At 48.9% G+C, this 21,497-nt stretch overlaps 1 protein-coding gene across 1 annotated transcript in view; it reads right to left on the bottom strand.

Moving 5' to 3' along the window:
* Positions 1-21,497, bottom strand: part of Vdr (vitamin D receptor) — a 59,464-nt gene that overhangs the window by 13,318 nt on the left and 24,649 nt on the right. Inside the window, exons 4-6 of the mRNA XM_036208753.1 lie at positions 13,768-13,898; positions 1,493-1,677; positions 1,178-1,286 (exon numbers count right to left, since the gene is read on the bottom strand). Coding sequence (XP_036064646.1) covers positions 1,178-1,286; positions 1,493-1,677; positions 13,768-13,898 — 425 coding nt within the window. The remainder of the gene's footprint in view (positions 1-1,177; positions 1,287-1,492; positions 1,678-13,767; positions 13,899-21,497) is intronic.

Raw genomic sequence — 21,497 nt, forward strand, 5'->3', positions numbered from 1 at the left:
TTTGTAAATATACGATACTGAACATACCATTGGTGGGTATGTAAGGACCTTGGACCAACAAATTTATGAAAAGCTTAAAATCACCAGCACCCAGGAGGCTGAGGCAGGTGATTTTCTATGAGTTCCAGGCCAGCCTGGTCTACATAGCAAGCTCCAGGACAGCCGACGTTACAAAGTAAGACCCTGTCTCAAAATAAAATAAAATAAAATAATAAAATTACCTAAAGGACATAAATAATCATGAAAAACTAAAGTACTGTTTGTCCCCAAATGAGACAATGGCTATGTCATCGGATGGGATGAACATTGCAGGTTGGGGGGGGGGTGAGGGTGTGTGGGGGTTGGGGGGTGTGGGGCAGGGGGGTGTTGTCCCAATGAGGGGAGGGGAGGGAGTGCCAGTCACAAGCCATCCCAGTGCTCTGCACTCATGTCTGACCACCTCTCTCCCTTCATTTCTGTCTGTCCTGTTATCTCAGTCCACTTGGCACAAGCATGCCATTTCGACCCATGCACAGGTGTGCCACAGAGTCTGGAGGTCTGGTGTCTGAGGCTAAAGTCACCCAGAGCGTGCATGGGGTATGTGTGTGTGTGTGGTGTTCCATCCCCACCTTCTTCTGGGTCCTGAGAGGTGGACGCCAAAACTGGGTAAGAGAGAGAGGAAGAAAGGACAGGGCAGCATGAGGTAGGATGGATGAGGCAGGAGGATGAAGATGAATGTCTAAGAGGGCCCAGAGCAGGAAAGTACAACATCCCGGACTCCCAGGCATTGAAGGTGGAGGTTGCTTGAGGCCACAGTGCTTGGCTCCCCAGTGCTCGGCCGTAAGGCCCTCCCCCATTATAGGTCATTCTCCCACATCCATCTCACCTTCCAAAGAGTCCAGGACCCAAACATTGAATAGTGACCTCCAGGTCACTCTAGGAAGGAAGTCAAGGATAGAACCTGGCTCAGAGGCTGAGCCTGGACCCAGAGAGTCCATCTGTTCAGCCAGAACCCCAGCTTGGTCTCTTCCCAGCATGCATCTTGCACAAGCCAGCCCTCTTTCTGTGAAAGAAGGGCTGTATCCCCGGTGCCACACACACAGTACACAAATGGAAGGTTTCTGTCCCTTTCCCCATAGCCTAAGGGCGAGAGGAGTGGACGCTTTCCCCCAGTTTGCGCGGTGGAAGGTCTCCTTACCTAGTGAGGTGGTATAGAGATCGGAGCTGGAGGAGGAAGAATCCCCGGAGAAGCTGAGGGTGGGCCTGGTGCTATAGCTCCCTTCACTTCCATTCACACGAATCGGAGGCTGGAAGGTAAAAGACAGGTTCTCAGAGGTCACTATTGTGGGGGGGGGGCATTCTCCTGCCTCTGAGAGCAGAGGCTTCAGGGACGTCTGCAAGGTGGAGGGCTCTCACGGTAGTCCTGCAGCCTCCACCCCTTCCCAGCTCCCCATGCTCAGGCTGTTTCTGATTCTCCACTACCCTGGCTCAAGCCCTGGGCCAGCAGACATACCCGGAAATCCCTGAAGTCAGCGTAGGTGGGGTCGTAGGTCTTGTGGTGGGCATCCAGCAGGATTGCTATGATGCGCTGCTGTTCCTCAGAGAGCTTGGGCCTCAGGCTGTCCTTCAAAGCTTCTTCTTCCTTTCTTCTCATGATCATCTCCCGCTTGCGCTGCACCTCCTCATCTGTCAGGATGACTGTAGGGGCAAGGAGGGAGTCCGAGAGATGGCCCAAAACTCCTCCAGGAACCCTTCCTCCACAATTAAAGCACTGGTATGGGAGGGGCTGGTTAGCTCCTGACACTGGGGCTCCGTGGGACACAGCTGCCATGCTAGCTCTGATCCATGACATGGAGGAAACTGGTTTTGTTTGTTTGTTTGTTTTGTTTTGTTTTGTTTTGTTTTGAGACAGGGTTTCTCTGTGTTGTTTTGATGCCTGTCCTAGATCTTGCTCTGTAGCCCAGGCTGGCCTCGAACTCACAGAGATCCACCTGCCTCTGCCTCCTGAGAGCTGGGATTAAAGGCGTGGAAACTGGGTTTTCTACAGTGAAAAGGCAGGTGCATGTGGGAGGAGCAGAGGTCTGTCTGGCAACTGGAAGTCTACATTCTCAAGGATAAATTGTGGGACCTTGGGGAAAAAAAGCAGACTTTCTGAGCTTTTTTATCTTGCTCATAAAAAGCAAACAGTTTGGAGCATATGGTCTCTCCCAAGGTCTTGACTGAGAGGAAGGTAAGGGAGGAAGAGAAGGAAGAAGAGGAGAAAACACTCTCGAAAAATTACCTGTTTTGAGAACTGGATGTGTGCCTGGCACAAAGCCATATGTTAGTCCTTGCCCAGGCCTCATAGTCCAGGACAGTGTGGGCCTTTCCTGCGTTGGAAGCTAGGAAATGCTAGGAGACCCCTTGAAGAGGCCATTTCCACATTCTCATTTCCTGACGTGGAACTCAGCCATCTGCTCAACTCCAAACACCATAAAAAGTCTTTGTTCCTCTGCTTCTCCACACACACCATCCCTGTCCTTCAGTGTGGGTATGCTTGGAACTTGTGCTCAAGGAATGTTTTGAAGCCTCTTGGCATCCTGAAGACTGGAGCCTCACAGCCCAGGTCTGGGCCCTCCTTTCATCTGGCAACTGATCGCAGGAGATCCTGAAGGCTGGTACAGGGCTTCTGCCATGGTGCCTGCCACCCTGTGCTGGGGCAGCTGCCTACAAGGATGGGTGGGAGCAGGGATGCCTGGCACAGCAGCCAGGCAAGCAGACCGCCTGGCCAGGGCTTGCAGAGTCTGATGTTAGGAGAGAGTACTAGGGCCCTCGGCCTGTACCTACTTGCTCTGCGCTCTAGCTGCCAGGGCATCTGCCCACGGGGAGTGTGGAGTTTCACAAGAGCAGGGGAAGGAACCAGAACCAGAGAGTAAATGGGTTCTGGGCTTCAAGAAAAGCCCATTGAGCTCAGCCCGTCATGGAGGCTCAGGGAAGAGGCTGAGAGAAGTCAGCAGGCGCTGAAGAAGTACCTGTGGTAGGCAGGAACCAAAAATATGGGCACAGCAGGAAAGGGAAGTCTCTGAGAGAGATGGTGCCTTCTTTTCCACAACCAAGGTACGCAGCCCAGAGAACAGTGTTGGCAGGAAGCCACGCCCAGGTGGCTGACTCATCTGCCCAAGAACTGCCAACCCTCCTCCCACAGAGGGTGTCTGCTCAGCCCCTAGGAGGTCAGGCAGGGATGGGGGAAAGGAGCTAGGCGCATCCCAAGGAAAGGAAGGGCTGAAGGTCACGGCCTGTGGCACCATGGTCAGGTGTCCTGTCCCTCCTGCCCGTGTGAAGGGTGAGCAGAGGAAGTGAGATAGGAGCTCAGGAGGCGGAGCTCTTCCTGACACACTGTGGGCGTCCACAGGCATGTGGATCACCCTGGCAGATTTTGGTAGCCCTCCCAGGATCCTGTGGTGTTATTCTCCTACGTAGAAACCTCTGTATCTTTCCTGCTTGTCAGGACCAAATGGAAGTCAAAGCCTTTCGTGATCTGGCTTAACTCTTTCCAGACTCCTTCCCCAGCATCCTTGGACACAGCTTCTGTTCTAGGCACGTTGGCATTGCTGAGCTGTAAACGCGACCTGCTTACCCTTGCGCTGGATGCCTGTCTCCCGGGTCTTTCCTCGGTGGCCAGCTTTTTTGCCCTCTTTCCCATAAGCCTTCCCTGATTGCTCTGATCTGCTCCGAGCTCTTGTTTCTTGAGCCTCCTGTACAATTAGCGTTTTCTACACGCATTGGTTCCCGAGTCTCCCTCCCTTTGAGACTCACAGCTGGTGCAGGTTTTAATAAATGTTGACAGAGAGATTTAAGAAACTCAAGGCCTCCTTTCCTAGAGCCTAAGATGCCTAAGGACAGGGGTTAAAGCTTACAATTCTTATGTCACTTTACACAGGTTAGTCCAGGGATCCCTGCCATGGAGCTTTGCCGTGTAGGATGACACCAACGGTCAAGGACATCCACACAGAGCGTGTCTACCGGGTGAGTCATTCTCACCGGCACCGAGAGGACCGCACCAGACTGTCTGCACTCTGTAGTGTCAGGAATAGCTCTCATAGCACGCAGGTTCCCTGAGGAACACCTCAGTAACCCAAAGCCAACCTCTTTGATTTAATAATTGTGATTGAAACGCTTCCAAGACGGACTGATGGGTACGGGACCACCTGGACCACCATAAGCTTTTCTCAGATGATGCCTTCAAACTCTGCAGGTTCAGGGAGAACTCCCGAGTTGTACACTTCGGGGACTGTGTGTGATTTGGCCCGGCTTCTGCTGACACCTCTGCTAAGTTATGGGTTGTCCCTGTTATTGGCGCTTGCCTCTAGAGGTATGGCTTTCTTTCTCTTTTACATTTTTATTTTATTTTAATTTTAGGAGTGTTTGCATCTTGTACCATATGCATGCCTGGTGCCTGTAGAGGCCAGAAGAGGGTGTCAGATACCTTGGAACTGGAGTTACAGATGGCTGTGAGCTGCCATGTGGGTGCTGGGAATCAAACTTAGATCCTCTGGAAGAGCAATCAGTACTCTAATCCACTGAGTCATGACTCTAGCCCCATGTGCCTTTTTTTTTTTTTTTTTTTTTTTTTTTGGGACAAGGTAGTAGCCCTGGCTGTCCTAGAACTTACTCTGTAGCCCAGGCTGGTCTCAAACTCAGCGATCCACCTGCCTCTGCCTCCCGAGTCCTGGGTGGGTGTCACCACATTCGAACTAACTTCTGATCTTTTGGGACCTAGAATTTCTGGTGATCAAGTTTGGCATCGTAAGAAGATAAGAACAATGTGTGACTTATTTGGCTCTTTAATGTAACAAGCATTATTATAAGTAGCCTTTGGGCCTGGTGGTGGTGGCGCACGCCTTTAATCCCAGTATCTGGGAAGCAGAGGAAGGAGGATCTCTGTGAGTTCAAGGCCAGCCTGGTACATAAAGAAGTTCCAGGACAGCCAGGGCTGTTACAGAGAGAAAACCTGTCTTGGAAAAAAAAGAAAAACAACAACAACAACAACAACAACAACAAACAAACAAACCAAAAACCAAAAAACAGAGGACCTTTTGCACATTGGCTCACTATAACATTTAAGGTAAGTATCATCATTAACCCCATTTTGCAGGAGAGGAAACTGAAGTCCAGCGAGGTAGTGTGACTTGAGGTAAGTATCATCATTAACCCCATTTTGCAGGAGAGGAAACTGAAGTCCAGCGAAGTAGTGTGACTTGTTCAGGGTAGCGCAGCTAACAATAGCCAGCATTCAGACTTGGGCAGTCTGGTTCTGGAATGAATAGTCATACCCACAATTCCATCTGTCTCTGATTTTATATCGAGCTGTAACTGCTCAGGAGGACTCTGTCTCTTCGATGTGGAGTCCTGACACAAAGTGTCCTAAGGAAAGCTAAGAGTGTGAACAACTACAGGAACAAAGTTTGTCAGTGTTTTACTTGAAGGCAAACTGGCTTCGGAGACAACAGCATGGCTCAGCGGGAAAACCACAGTAGGTAAAGTGCCGGCTTGCCAGCTGCTATGACTTGAGCGCAATACTGGGGACCCACAAGTTGTCCTTTGGTCTCCACATGTGTGTGATGACACATGCCCCAGCTTAAATACACAAATAATTTAAAGTTCAGAGTTGACCTTTAACACCTCTCTTCCCCACTGCTTGCACTGACGAGCAGCCACGGCCTCTCTGCTTAGGGGGAGGACTGGTAAAATCTGAGACTCGCTGGTTCCTGTCCGGAGCCTCCAGAAGCAACATTGCAACTATACCTTATTCACATATTCACATACACTGTAGTGATTTGTGAAATAATTAGCTTAAAGGGCTTATTAACCTCTTAGGGATTTTGTTTGTTTGTTTGTTTGTTTGGTTGGTTTTGGTTTTTCCCGAGACAGGGTTTCTCTGTGTATGTAGTTTCGCACCTTTCCTGGAACTCACTCGGCAGCCCAGGCTGGCCTTGAACTCACAGAGATCCTCCTGCCTCTGTCTCCGAAGTGCTGGGATTAAAGGTGTGTGCCACCACCACCAGGCCCTCTTAGGGATTTAAAAAATAATTTTCTTGGTAAGTTGATACTTAGATGCTGCTACTACTGGTCAGAAGATGTGCTTTTTGAAGCAAAGCCAGTGACCTAGTAACTGGGTTCTGGTGAACTCTGCAATGGATGAGATTGAACGTCAGTAGTTGGCTTTGGTAAGCCTGTACAGCCTTGGAGTCGCGTTCTCCACTTCCTGGCAAATCCCTTGGGGGACATGAAATAGCTCTGCATAAGTTATTTGCATGTAAAATATGCTTCCTACCCAGCAAAGCCTAGACTCGATTGGAAAGTCAAGATCTGCAAACACAGTTTCAAAATGTGAAGATGTCACCAGTGACCTCAGAACACCAAGGGAGAGGACGTAACTTCCCCCACAAACGAATGACTCAGACAATATCAGATCTAGGCTAAGCTTACTGATCTCTATAGATCTCTAAGACCTTTTAGATCTTAGAAGAAGCATGTGGGGAGCTGGCGATCATTCATTTCACACATTTACTATGTCCCAGGTACCGTGCAAACGTAAGGAAACTGGGGACAAAAGACGCGTATCTATGAAAACATTGACGTTATCACAAGGGGGTAGTTCTGTGCAGGACAGATGTAGCAAGATGCATGAACTCAGCTCTGTAGTCAAGACCCTGAAGCAGAGGGCCGAGGCCAGCCTGAGCTTGCATAACAAGACCCTACCTCAAAACCAACAAGAATAAGAAACAAACTTCAAACATGAACCATCTGGGACTTGAAAACAGAGAAAAGGAATCTTTAGAGGAACAAAGCTCTCTTTAGTGTATTCCTTAGGGCTCCAGGCAGAGTGTGGGGAATGGAACAAGCTCTGACTCACAGCGAGTGCCTGAGCGAGTTTCCCTAGAGGGAGCCCATAGGCCAGACCTGGGGCACAGGAGATGCGGATATCATGTTAGCTCAGAGGCAGAACAGGTTAATTCTCTTGAGTTTTCTTAGCCGCTAAAACAAGTAGTAGTCACGTGCTTGGGGGTTGGTGTGAGAACTTAAGAAGAAAATGTGTGTTCTTGATGTCGCAGCTGATGCCCAGCAGGTTGTCGATAAACACTGGTTCCTGCCTGCGTCCCTTTTCCAAAAGCGTCCCCTTGCCCTGCTTCCCTATGGAGGGCCAGCTCCCTGCTCTGGCTGGAAGACAGACTGAGCAGTTCCCAGTCCTTTTCTAGTAGTTTGAAAATAGTGAGAGACTTGATTGTCCTCTGAGAGGAGAGGCAAGGCCTGGGGGACAAAGCCACTGCAGGGGATCGTCTCTGACAAGGACAGGGATTTTACGCCTGGTTTTGCAAAGGCTGGGTAACCCAAGACAGGAACTGCAATCTCTTGGAGACAAGCTTCCCTCCTGAGCAGTGAGAGATTGGTTCCATTTCTAGCCGGGGCTCTGGTGGCTCCCCTTTCCCATCCCTCAGCTCAGTGAAGCTCCTTGCTGGGAGCATCAGAATGAAGGTAAGAGGAGGTATGTGAGATGCCACGGAGGGCCCCAAAGATGGAGCTCCATTCTGGATGGCTGGCAACCATCGTGTGATAGTGTGTATCACGGGGGGGGGGTTTGATTTAGCCTAGAGGGCTGGTATGCTCCTTGTGAGGTTCCTGGGGGCTTCTAGAAAGGAACCTGAGTTGAGTTGTAGTCCCAGATCACCACCAGCTTGCTTTTGGATCTCAGACCTGCTGTTTTGTCCTTTCTGGGTCTAAGAGGATCCTCATCTTACTGAACCCCAACAATGGAACCCAGAGCCCTTGTTGGATGGCGGGAACCTTAGGACACTAAGGGACCTTCTCCGAAGAGGTATCCTGTGCCACAGAGGCAGGGCACTTCTGTGTGCTCACGTGAGCACAAGGCACAGAACAGGCCCCATTAAGAATGTTTGAGAACACCTAGGCAGCCTTGGGCCTCTGCCTCTCACTCTCCAGTATAAACACAGGAACAAATGGGTTCTGGGCTTCAAGAAAAGCCCATTGAGCTCAGCCCGTCATGGAGGCTCAGGGAAGAGGCTGAGAGAAGTCAGCAGGCGCTGAAGAAGTACCTGTGGTAGGCAGGAACCAAAAATATGGGCACAGCAGGAAAGGGAAGTCTCTGAGAGAGATGGTGCCTTCTTTTCCACAACCAAGGTACGCAGCCCAGAGAACAGTGTTGGCAGGAAGCCACGCCCAGGTGGCTGACTCATCTGCCCAAGAACTGCCAACCCTCCTCTCCACAAGAGGGCTGTCATGCTCAAGCCCCTAGGAGGTTCAGGCAAGGGATGGGGGAAGGAGGCTAGGCGCATCCCAAGGAAAAGGAAGGGCTGAAGGTCACGGCCTGTGGCACCATGGTCAGGTGTCCCTGTCCCTCCTGCCCGTGTGAAGGGTGAGCAGAGGAAGTGAGTAGGAGCTCAGGAGGCGGAGCTCTTCCTGAACACACTGTGGGCGTCCACAGGCATGTGGATCAACCCTGGCAAGATTTGGTAGCCCTCCCAGGTATCCTGTGGTGTTATTCTCCTACGTAGAAACCTCTGTATCTTTCCTGCTTGTCAGGACCAAATGGAAGTCAAAGCCTTCGTGATCTGGCTTAACTCTTTCCAGACTCCTTCCCCAGCATCCTTGGACACAGCTTCTGTTCTAGGCACGTTGGCATTGCTGAGCTGTAAACGCGACCTGCTTACCTTGCGCTGGATGCCTGTCTCCCGGGTCTTTCCCGGTGGCCAGCTTTTTTGCCCTCTTTCCCATAAGCCTTCCCTGATTGCTCTGATCTGCTCCGAGCTCTTGTTTCTTGAGCCTCCTGTACAATTAGCGTTTTCTACACGCATTGTTCCCGAGTCTCCTCCCCTTTGAGACTCACAGCTGGTGCAGGTTTTAATAAATGTTGACAGAGAGATTTAAGAAACTCAAGGCCTCCTTTCCTAGAGCCTAAGATGCCTAAGGACAGGGGTTAAAGCTTACAATTCTTATGTCACTTTACACAGGTTAGTCCAGGGATCCCTGCCATGGGAAGCTTTTGCCGTGTAGGATGACACCAACGGTCAAGGACACCACACAGAGCGTGTCTACCGGGTGAGTCATTCTCACCGGCACCGAGAGGACCGCACCAGACTGTCTGCACTCTGTAGTGTCAGGAATAGCTCTCATAGCACGCAGGTTCCCTGAGGAACACCTCAGTAACCCAAAGCCAACCTCTTTGATTTAATAATTGTGATTGAAACGCTTCCAAAGACGGACTGATGGTACGGGACCACCTGGACCACCATAAGCTTTCTCAGATGATGCTTCAAACTCTGCAGGTTCAGGGAGAACTCCCGAGTGTACACTTCGGGGACTGTGTGTGATTTGGCCCGGCTTCTGCTGACACCCTCTGCTAAGTTATGGGTGTCCCTGTTATTGGCGCTTGCCCTCTAGAGTATGGCTTTCTTTCTCTTTTACATTTTTTATTTTATTTTAATTTTAGGAGTGTTTGCATCTTGTACCATATGCATGCCTGGTGCCTGTAGAGGCCAGAAGAGGGTGTCAGATACCTTGGAACTGGAGTTACAGATGGCTGTGAGCTGCCATGTGGGTGCTGGGAATCAAACTTAGATCCTCTGGAAGAGCAATCAGTACTCTAATCCCCTGAGTCATGGCTCTAGCCCCATGTGCCTTTTTTTTTTTTTTTTTTTTTTTTTTTTTTGGACAAGGTAGTAGCCCTGGCTGTCCTAGAACTTACTCTGTAGCCCAGGCTGGTCTCAAACTCAGCGATCCACCTGCCTCTGCCTCCCGAGTCCTGGGTGGGTGTCACCACATTCGAACTAACTTCTGATCTTTTGGGACCTAGAATTTCTGGTGATCAAGTTTGGCATCGTAAGAAGATAAGGAACAATGTGTGGACTATTTGGCTCTTTAATGTAACAAGCATTATTATAAGTAGCCTTTGGGCCTGGTGGTGGTGGCGCACGCCTTTAATCCCAGTATCTGGGAAGCAGAGGAAGGAGGATCTCTGTGAGTTCAAGGCCAGCCTGGTACATAAAGAAGTTCCAGGACAGCCAGGGCTGTTACAGAGAGAAAACCTGTCTTGGAAAAAAAAGAAAAACAACAACAACAACAACAACAACAAACAAACAAACCAAAAACCAAAAAACAGAGGACCTTTTGCACATTGGCTCACTATAACATTTAAGGTAAGTATCATCATTAACCCCATTTTGCAGGAGAGGAAACTGAAGTCCAGCGAGGTAGTGTGACTTGAGGTAAGTATCATCATTAACCCCATTTTGCAGGAGAGGAAACTGAAGTCCAGCGAAGTAGTGTGACTTGTTCAGGGTAGCGCAGCTAACAATAGCCAGCATTCAGACTTGGGCAGTCTGGTTCTGGAATGAATAGTCATACCCACAATTCCATCTGTCTCTGATTTTATATCGAGCTGTAACTGCTCAGGAGGACTCTGTCTCTTCGATGTGGAGTCCTGACACAAAGTGTCCTAAGGAAAGCTAAGAGTGTGAACAACTACAGGAACAAAGTTTGTCAGTGTTTTACTTGAAGGCAAAACTGGCTTCGGAGACAAGCAGCATGGCTCAGCGGGAAAACCACAGTAGGTAAAGTGCCGGCTTGCCAGCTGCTATGACTTGAGCGCAAATACTGGGGACCCACAAGTTGTCCTTTGGTCTCCACATGTGTGTGATGACACATGCCCCAGCTTAAATACACAAATAATTTAAAGTTCAGAGTTGACCTTTAACACCTCTCTTCCCCACTGCTTGCACTGACGAGCAGCCACGGCCTCTCTGCTCAGGGGGAGGACTGGTAAAATCTGAGACTCGCTGGTTCCTGTCCGGAGCCTCCAGAAGCAACATTGCAACTATACCTTATTCACATATTCACATACACTGTAGTGATTTGTGAAATAATTAGCTTAAAGGGCTTATTAACCTCTTAGGGATTTTGTTTGTTTGTTTGTTTGGTTGGTTGGTTTTGGTTTTTCCCGAGACAGGGTTTCTCTGTGTATGTAGTTTTGCACCTTTCCTGGAACTCACTCGGCAGCCCAGGCTGGCCTTGAACTCACAGAGATCCTCCTGCCTCTGTCTCCGAAGTGCTGGGATTAAAGGTGTGTGCCACCACCACCAGGCCCTCTTAGGGATTTAAAAAATAATTTTCTTGGTAAGTTGATACTTAGATGCTGCTACTACTGGTCAGAAGATGTGCTTTTTGAAGCAAAGCCAGTGACCTAGTAACTGGGTTCTGGTGAACTCTGCAATGGATGAGATTGAACGTCAGTAGTTGGCTTTGGTAAGCCTGTACAGCCTTGGAGTCGCGTTCTCCACTTCCTGGCAAATCCCTTGGGGGACATGAAATAGCTCTGCATAAGTTATTTGCATGTAAAATATGCTTCCTACCCAGCAAAGCCTAGACTCGATTGGAAAGTCAAGATCTGCAAACACAGTTTCAAAATGTGAAGATGTCACCAGTGACCTCAGAACACCAAGGGAGAGGACGTAACTTCCCCCACAAACGAATGACTCAGACAATATCAGATCTAGGCTAAGCTTACTGATCTCTATAGATCTCTAAGACCTTTTGGATCTTAGAAGAAGCATGTGGGGAGCTGGCGATCATTCATTTCACACATTTACTATGTCCCAGGTACCGTGCAAACGTAAGGAAACTGGGGACAAAAGACGCGTATCTATGAAAACATTGACGTTATCACAAGGGGGTAGTTCTGTGCAGGACAGACGTAGCAAGATGCATGAACTCAGCTCTGTAGTCAAGACCCTGAAGCAGAGGGCCGAGGCCAGCCTGAGCTTGCATAACAAGACCCTACCTCAAAACCAACAAGAATAAGAAACAAACTTCAAACATGAACCATCTGGGACTTGAAAACAGAGAAAAGGAATCTTTAGAGGAACAAAGCTCTCTTTAGTGTATTCCTTAGGGCTCCAGGCAGAGTGTGGGGAATGGAACAAGCTCTGACTCACAGCGGGTGCCTGAGCGAGTTTCCCTAGAGGGAGCCCATAGGCCAGACCTGGGGCACAGGAGATGCGGATATCATGTTAGCTCAGAGGCAGAACAGGTTAATTCTCTTGAGTTTTCTTAGCCGCTAAAACAAGTAGTAGTCACGTGCTTGGGGGTTGGTGTGAGAACTTAAGAAGAAAATGTGTGTTCTTGATGTCGCAGCTGATGCCCAGCAGGTTGTCGATAAACACTGGTTCCTGCCTGCGTCCCTTTTCCAAAAGCGTCCCCTTGCCCTGCTTCCCTATGGAGGGCCAGCTCCCTGCTCTGGCTGGAAGACAGACTGAGCAGTTCCCAGTCCTTTTCTAGTAGTTTGAAAATAGTGAGAGACTTGATTGTCTCTGAGAGGAGAGGCAAGGCCTGGGGGACAAAAGCCACTGCAGGGGATCGTCTCTGACAAGGACAGGGATTTTACGCCTGGTTTTGCAAAGCTGGGTAACCCAAGACAGGAACTGCATCTCTTGGAGACAAGCTTCCCTCCTGAGCAGTGAGAGATGGTTCCATTCTAGCCGGGGCTCTGGTGGCTCCCCTTTCCCATCCCTCAGCTCAGTGAAGCTCCTTGCTGGGAGCATCAGAATGAAGGTAAGAGGAGGTATGTGAGATGCCACGGAGGGCCCAAAGATGGAGCTCCATTCTGGATGGCTGGCACCATCATGTGATAGTGTGTATCACGGGGGGGGGGGGGTTTGATTTAGCCCTAGAGGGCTGGTATGCTCCTTGTGAGGTTCCTGGGGGCTTCTAGAAAGGAACCTGAGTTGAGTTGTAGTCCCAGATCACCACCAGCTTGCTTTTGGATCTCAGACCTGCTGTTTTGTCCTTTCTGGGTCTAAGAGGATCCTCATCTTACTGAACCCCAACAATGGAACCCAGAGCCCTTGTTGGATGGCGGGAACCTTAGGACACTAAGGGACCTTCTCCGAAGAGGTATCCTGTGCCACAGAGGCAGGGCACTTCTGTGTGCTCACGTGAGCACAAGGCACAGAACAGGCCCCATTAAGAATGTTTGAGAACACCTAGGCAGCCTTGGGCCTCTGCCTCTCACTCTCCAGTATAAACACAGGAGGTGGGGTGGGGCATGGAGGAGGCAGCAGCAATGGCATGTCCAGACCTGCATGTTCTTGTGGTGTGAGCAGCAACCGAGGTCTGGAAACTCCTTCCAGGGCTGCCAGTGTTGGCTGGGAGCTGGGATCAGGACTGAGGAGCCTTAGTGAAGGAAGGCCCTAGGAGGGCCAAGGTGACTCTGGGCCTTCACTTTCAGCAATAGTGCATTCATTTCCTTTCCTTCATGAAAGACGCTCTCATCCAGAGTCCTGTTCCGTGACTTTCGTCCGTTCCTGACATGTCTTCCTGGTCCCTCCCCCCCCCGCGCGCACACGCGCGCCTTCCTCTTTCCTCACATCCCCATAGCCCAGAGGGCTTCACAGGGTGTCTGCAGGTTCACAGCTTGGCAAGGCCTGGACTCTGTCCTAGAGCCAGGGTTTGGGGTCTGAGTGTAAATACTGACAGCATTGTGCAAAGGGAGCAAGGGGCTTCTGTGAGGACTCCTGCCCAGGAGGCCCAGATGAGCCTTCCCCGGCATCTGCTGAATGATATGGATTCTCTCTTCAAGCACAACTCCTTGATATATCCAACCGCATCGCTTCACCCACACCCTCGCCCCTCAGGATCCTTGGGGCTACCTCGGTGGGGAAACCTGAATGACAGTGACCACAGCCGTTCTGTGACCGCAGCTTAGCCCCCTCTCCCACCTGTCCCCTGGACACTCACATTCCTTCATCATGCCGATGTCCACACAGCGTTTGAGCCGGCAGGCCTGGCAGTGACGACGGTTGTCCCTGGTGATTCGGCAGTCTCCATTGAAGGGGCAGGTGAACAGGGCCTTCCGCTTCATGCTCCGCCTGCCGAGAGAGCACAGCTCTGCACTGAGTCGCTGACCTGGCCCCTTATCCCTGCCTAGGAGCCGTCATCGGGGGCTGTAACTACAGAGACTTGGCCACAAGGCCCTCAGATGTCCATTGTCCATTCCCTTGGGCCACTCTCAGTGACCCTGAGCCCTGCCCTGAGCTAGGTATACCAACTGAAGACTAGCAGTTCACATTCATCGGAACATGGGTATTAAGATAACCACAGTCCTCAGACAACCAGACTGACTTGACCCACTGGTGGGGAAAAGACACCAGAGTGAGGCTCCACAGCCACCATAAACAGTCACAGACCCTTGGGTCCACTCCAAAGACCATTGGTATGACTGCCTCACTCAATAGATGGGGGTCACTGAGGTTAAGCACTATTCAGTAAGAAGCTAAGGCTTCAGATCTGAGAGTCGTAAGGATCTGAGGCTCAGCTTCTAGCTCCTCGGACTGCGTTCAATCCTAGAAACTCAAAGTGCTCAATAAAGTTGAGCCCTCAACCAAACAGACCCAGACAGCTCAAGGCCAGATGGGCCCAGGATGAAGGGCCGCTGTTGGCTTTGGACTTTGGCTCTGGTACCCTCCATTGATGACACTTCCATATCCAAGAGGGCAACAGCAGAGCTAGGGTTGTAATGATGGTAGGCAGTGCCAGGCTGTTAGGGGTAGTGTAGTCCTAAATTTAGGCCACCCCGTCTCTCCTGTAAATGCTCAGGAAGACACTGAGTGGCGGGCCAGTGTCCACCTTTGCGGGGACAAGAAGCTGTCAACGTTTGTCTTTCTACCTCTTCTGCAGGGACAGTTTTTCCTAGGGGACAGCAAAACGCAAAAGCAATTTGGGAACCGTCAGGGTTACCCAGGAATGACATCATCACTGCCGCGTGGGTCTATTCTAGGTTATGAGCCATGTGCCTCTTCCTCCCTCCTTCCTCCCCTTCCCACTGTGGTTCTTGAGGCTTCACCTGCTACCACAAATGCCCACGATTCTCTAAACCTACGCGAAGACTAGCTGTTTCTAATTCAGAGCAAATTTTCATTTCCTTTTTGTTCACAACGAGGCATTCTGTCCTGGGTCTTAGCAGGGCTGCTCCCTTGTTTTGTCTAGCTTAGGAGTTTCTGCGGTAAACCCTCCATGTGCACCATGGGTACCAAGAAGCACTCCTACATGTGCCCTTCACAGTGGAATGGCAAAGCCTTAACCAGTCTTTGGTGGGGCAGAGAGCTTCCAGACACCAGGTGGAGGATCCCGAGGTCTTCAGAGGCTTGCCTGCACTTCCTCAGGCGCTAGGGTCTTGCCTATGACCTATGACTGAGGGGCTGTCCCAGTTTCTTTTCCTGTCACTGTGGTAGAAGACTGTGACAAAAGCGTCTTTGGAGAGAAAGCGTTTATTTCAGCCTGTAGTTCCACATTACAGTTCACCGGAACAGGGAGGTCACAGAGACAGGAAGCTGAAGGAACTGGCCGCATCGCATCCACCCCGGAGTGTGGTCATAGTTTTCTAAATACAAGAGGTGGTCTGTAAATCTGTGACGCCTTTAAATTATAATTGTTATTTTAAAGTATGGTAACCAGCTCTTCCTGAGTATCTCTAAATATGGGACCAGGGGAAAGGAACGGTGTCTGGGAAGACAACGTTTTGACTTCACGCTCTAGGAACGACAGAAAGCTCACTAGATGGTCACCGGCTGGCTCATTCTCAGAACCAGAACCAGATCCGGAGCTAGCCTTTTGGTCTGTTTTTTTTCCCCCCTTAAGATTTATTTATGTTATTTTAAGTTTACAGTGTTCTGCCTGCATGTATTCCAGAAAGCCAGAAGAGGGCGCCAGATCTCATTGCAGGTGGTTGTGAGCTACCATGTGGTTGCTGGGAATTGAACTCAGGACCTCTGGAAGAACAGTCAGTGCTCGTAACCTCTGGGCCATCTCTCCAACCCTAGTCTGGGTTTTTTAATATGGATGTTTGCTAGACGATAGGCCCTGCTGACTTGGAGGCCAAAGTATTCTCTGTCCTACCTTCTAAAAGCACTTCCACATGTGACTGTCATCTAGTGTCTGCCCACAAGGAGTCAGTGAAGCCAGACTGGACAGCTCTGGCCCCATGCTTTGTCCTAAAGACCCAAACCCTACCCTGCCTTCCTCTCAAAGCTAATTGCCTATGAGCTAGTTTGGTTTTTGAGAAACAAGAGCCTTCCCGTTCCATGGGAACCCAGTGCTTCTCTCTGCTGCTTCGGAGTCTGAACCCTGTCATTCTCTGGCTGGCTGGCAATTATACCCTAGTTCAGGGAGGGGACCACGGGTGGTGCAACCAGGCTAAATATAGAAGCAGTTTCTAGAAAGCCAGGGGTTATAGAGGACATTGGCCAGTTCTCATGCCAGAGACCAATTCGTCAAAACATGAAAGAGACAAGGAGTTCAAAAAACATCAAGTGCCAGGGGCTAGGGCCTCAGGCCGGCAAGTGGGTGACTTCTGCCAGCAGCGTGGTGTCAAGTGCCCTCTGAACTCTGCCTGTGGCTGAGTTTTAGTGACTCGGTGCCTGGGCAGGATAAGGAGCTGCATTGAGTCCTAGATACGGGAGATCAGTGTGAGATCAGGGACACACTGTCTAGGTTGATTGTTGAAATCGCCTCACAGAATGGTGTGTGTGTGTGTGTGTGTGTGTGTGTGAGAGAGAGAGAGAGAGAGAGAGAGAAAGAGAGAGACAGAGACAGAGACAGAGAGATTGCATTGTGTACCTTAAATACAGACCAGTTCTCTTTGTCAAATATAGCCCAGTAAAGGTGGAGCAAAGGTGACATGTTGATGTCACCTGACATGGATGTTTGTAGCAATACCAGTGGGCTCTCAGCAGATGTTCTACGAAACTCTAAGAAAGGCTAACACTGGTCAAGATCACAGTACTGCTTTCTGGAGGGCATGGACCCCAAAATGCCCAGGCTACGGCTTTATCCTATAGATAGGTCAGGGGTGTCAAAACCAAACTTGTTGCCCATTACAGAGAGCAGGTTCACCATGCCATGGGACTTCCACATGATACAGGACCATGGGAAGTCAGCGGGAACAGTCAGAAAGGGGAATGGGCTCCAGCAGATAAAGATGCAGAATGAGGGTGTCGTGAAATCATGTGCATGCACATACACTAACATATGACCAGGTGCACGTGGACACACAGACTTTCAGACAAAGAATTCAGAAGTGAGTGGAAGGAGCTGGTGGCATTAATCTCTCCCAGAAAGAAATGGGGGCTGAAAAAGTGGATTGAGTAGGAGACTTGGATTTTGCTTATATATTCTTTTGAACCATCTGGATTTTTTGGTTGTTTTTGTTGTTGTTTGAGTTTTTGTTTTGTTGATTTACTTTTTGAGACAGGATCTCAGGTAGCCTAGGCTAGCCTCAAACTTGCTTTGTAGCTGAGGTCTGCCTTGAACTTCTGATCTTTCTGCCTCCATTTCCTAAGTGCTACAGTGACAAGTGTGTGTTACCACATTCAGCAAACTGGTTTTTTAGAAAATATTTTTAGTTATACTTTTAAAAGCATCTATCCAGGGGCTGGAGAGATGGTTCAGCAGTTAAGAGCACACATATTCACACACATCCAAGTCAACATAGTAAAGACAGAGAGGACATGGTTATCGATCCTCAGAAAGTGAGACATTACAAGGGAGCAACATTAGCTATTATTCCTGTGTCCTGCCTGGTCCTGCAGCTGCTCAGACCCAAGTAAACACACAGAGGGTTATATCAATTACAAATTGTATGACCATGGCCTATGGCTCAATTTTCTTGCTAGCTGGCTCTTATAACTAAACTCAGCCCATTTCTATTAATCTATATGTCGCCACGTGCTCTGTGGCTTTACCTGCGTCCCATCACATGCTGCTCCCTGGATGATGGGCGTCTCTTTCTCCTTCTCCTTTCACTCTCTCTCTTGGATTTTCCCACCTGGCTCCATCCTGCCCTGCCATAGGCCAATGCAGCTTTATTTATCAACCAATCAGAGCAACACATATTCACAGCGTACAGAAAGACATCCCACAGCAGTCTACCACACCAGCATTTCACATTTATCTCCAATACTCTTAGTACTTGTGAGAAATACACATTATCTTTATTCTCCAAGCAATCCCAGGAGGTATAATGAAGTCAAACAACAGCTTGCTTACTGCCCCATAGTTAGTAAGCATGACATGTAATATAGTCAAGATCTATCGGATTCCAAAGCTTCTGGCCTTCTTACACTCTAAGCTCTTCACCATGAATCTACCACCTCTCGTTTCAAAATAGAGCAGCAAATACATGCCTGCCCAGCATCCAGGAGCAGAAGTAGAGGCTGTCCGAAGGACTCCTCTGGGATGAAAAAGATTGGGTCATTGGTGGTCCCTAGCCGGTTGTGTTGGGTAGCACGGGGTAGCACCTGGCCACTCTGTCTTCTAGCTTCATTTTGCCTATGCACAGACAGGAGCCCCAGGGTACACTGAGAGTGAATTCATGCAAATAGCTCAGATTAGAACACCAGTTCCTACAGACATAAAAACAACAACTAAGAGGAAATGGAAGCATCTTTTTATATCTTTGCACCTGTCTTTCCTGACAATCCCACTGTCCTTTCCTTCCATGTTCTGGCCTCCTCTCTCTAACACATGACTCTTGCGCTGTCTATCAACAACCACACTGACGCTCTTTCTTCCACATGCTATAGCCCGGGTAGAGGGACAGCTGCCCTGGACAAAGTTCTCTTCATCGGCAATAACTATCCCATGAGCCATCTACCTGTGCCCACAGAAGGCCCCAGGAGGTCCTTCCTCCCAACTTTTCTCTTCACTCGACTTCATTTAAGTACTCTGTGTTTGAATCAGCTGGACATTTCCCCATTTCTCTGCTTCCTTCGCAACAAATTCTTAGAAGAACTATAAATATCAGACGAGGCATCTTCCTGAAAACAGAACAGTCCTCTTGTTCCTGGATTCTCACTAGCCTGCCTTTCACCCTCTGTACTCTGGAAGACCCATAATTAACAAGGCCACTGAGGACCTTGGGGCTAGCAAATGAAAACACATTTCTCCACATTGTTTTTTTCTCTCTTGGAACTGATAGCACTTGGCTTTACAGGGTCTGTCTGTCTGTCTGTTTGTTTGTTTGATTACAGTCTCAGGGTTCAATTGAGGGCTTCAGACAAGATGTGCAAGCCCTCTACCACTAAGCTATACCCTCCAGCCTTCAAGGTTTTAGTTAACAGACATTGATAGGGTAGGGAAGGCAAAAAAAAAAGTGACAATGAACTGTTTCTCAATCTAGTTTCCAGAACCCCCGCTTATTTTTTTTTAATTAAGAAAATTTTTCATTCATTTTACACACCAATGAAAGATCCCTCTCTTCCCTCTTCCCACCTCTCAGTCTCCCCCCTAACCCGCCTCCCACCCTCTCTTAAATTTCCTCATCAACCTTGATCTCTTCATCAGAGGGTCCCTGGGTCATTCTTCTCTGCCTTTCCTTTTACATTAGGCCTTAGACAGAGCCATTCATGATCAGAAATTCCATCTATAGATTATCCATTTTATATCTATCCTATGAGGTAGCTGTATATATTTTCTCCTTCTGGCCCTTTCTTACAAGGGCTCTGCTTGTTCATAGGCAGTCAAGAAGCTGTGGATATCCACAAACTTAGCTTCACAGACCTTGTATTTACACTGTAAATATTATATTTGATGTTCATGTACTACTGAAGAGCAGGAAGCACATAGAACATGGAACAGTCTATCGGAGGAACTGGCCAGCATTGGACTCTTAACTCCTGACTACAGATCAACTAAACCATGACCTTTCAAACTTCAGTATCACCCTTGGACTTCAGTGAGTCTTGGACTTCCTGGGCTCATCAAAACTACTATCTCTGCAGTCAGAAGCCAGACCAACCACAAATGGCTGGAGAGGACAACCAGTCCCTGGGCTTGGGGAGTTGCCTGTGAGCCGAGGCCAGGGCAAAAGTCTTCCTCATAGCTGCCATCATGGGCTAGAGGGAGCTCCTGATGAGCTGCCCCTTGGCCACACGCATCTCTGTAGTCCCAAGGAGCTGGTGTCCGACAAGGAGACAGTACTAGCCGCCTCTTGGGGTATAAAGAGATATGTGACAATGGCATACTCGAGCAACTATCTGAACTGGACTGAACTGGAAAACCATCCCAAATGAAATTTAGAAGAGTCAAAGAAATCAAGGAAGGTGCTGGGAGCATAAGGAGAGGAGAAAGGATGTAGACGCAGCCGATTCTGGTTACTGCAGGACACCTAGTCTACCTCTGATGTCACTGTGGACACTGGCGTCCTGAATGCCGAACTGTCTCCTGGGGGAAACACGGGGGTCAGGTTCCTTTGAGCCTTGAGTTACAACATTTTTCATCACCTTGATTTATGTATGTTCGCTCTCTAAAGTCTTCTTGTTTGGAATACAGTGTTGGCTTTCTAGCAATGAGTCACCAACAAACTGCGTTGCTCACAGAGGGGATTAAGCTTATCGCACATGTGTGGTTTCTCCATAAGTCACACCATGGCTTCTTGAATTTAACAGTACACAACATGTTAGTACAAAACTTAGGGACCATTTTAAGTAACAAAACCACTAATAACTATATAACTATATAACTATATATAACTATATATAACTATATATATATATATATAACTCTATATATAACTCTATATATAACTCTATATATAACTCTATATAACTCTATATAACTCAACTCTATATAACTATATATATATCTGTATATATATCCCTCAACAACAACAACAAGAACAAGAACATAGCAGTAAGTCAGTCACCTGCTAAAAGAACACTGTCTGGAGATGGAGCTCAGTGGTAGAGCACTTGCCTAGCATGCCTTCCAAGTCTAAGGTTCAACACTGCAGGGGGTGGGGATGACAAAAATACAAAGACACTCGTTTAGAGCGGGAGCTAGAAGCGAAGGCAGCTCGGTGTCCTTGCTCAGCTTTTTCTGAGAGCGTGCGCACCAAGATGACTCAGCTTGGCATAGCTCTGCACCATCCATAAACGGCAACCAAGGTGTGGCAAGGATTGATTCTGGTGAATCTTAGCAGCTGGGAACATTTTCAAATGTGGGACTCATACACACTGAATTTCAACTGTACGGTGTGTGAGTTTATTTACAGGTCAACATGAGCCAAGGAAAACCAACCACAGTGGTCGGGGTTCCTCCAGTGAGAAACCGGCCTTCATTAATCTCGTGATCAATCAGTAGCCAGCCAAGGGCCCCATTTTCCACAACTGGGCCCCAGGGGAAAAGGCAGAGAGGGAGAACAAGGTGATTTGGGGTAGGGGCTCCATCACTGAACAAAACAGCTCTAAGAGCTGTCAGAACATTGTGGTTATAGATGAGTGACGTATGATCTTTAGTGAGACTCCCAACTCCGGCAGCTCCTGGCTTTATGTTCATTCAAATTTGGTGACTGTGTGAGCAAAAGAAAACATACCAAGAGGGGTTCTGGGAGATGGCTACAGGAACTTTTATTAAGGCAGAATTCCACCAAGGGCGTCAGCATTGGCCTGTGTGGCCAAAAAGTAATATGTCAC

Source organism: Onychomys torridus, chromosome 16 (genome assembly GCF_903995425.1).
Source record: "Onychomys torridus chromosome 16, mOncTor1.1, whole genome shotgun sequence".
NCBI lineage: Eukaryota > Metazoa > Chordata > Mammalia > Rodentia > Cricetidae > Onychomys > Onychomys torridus.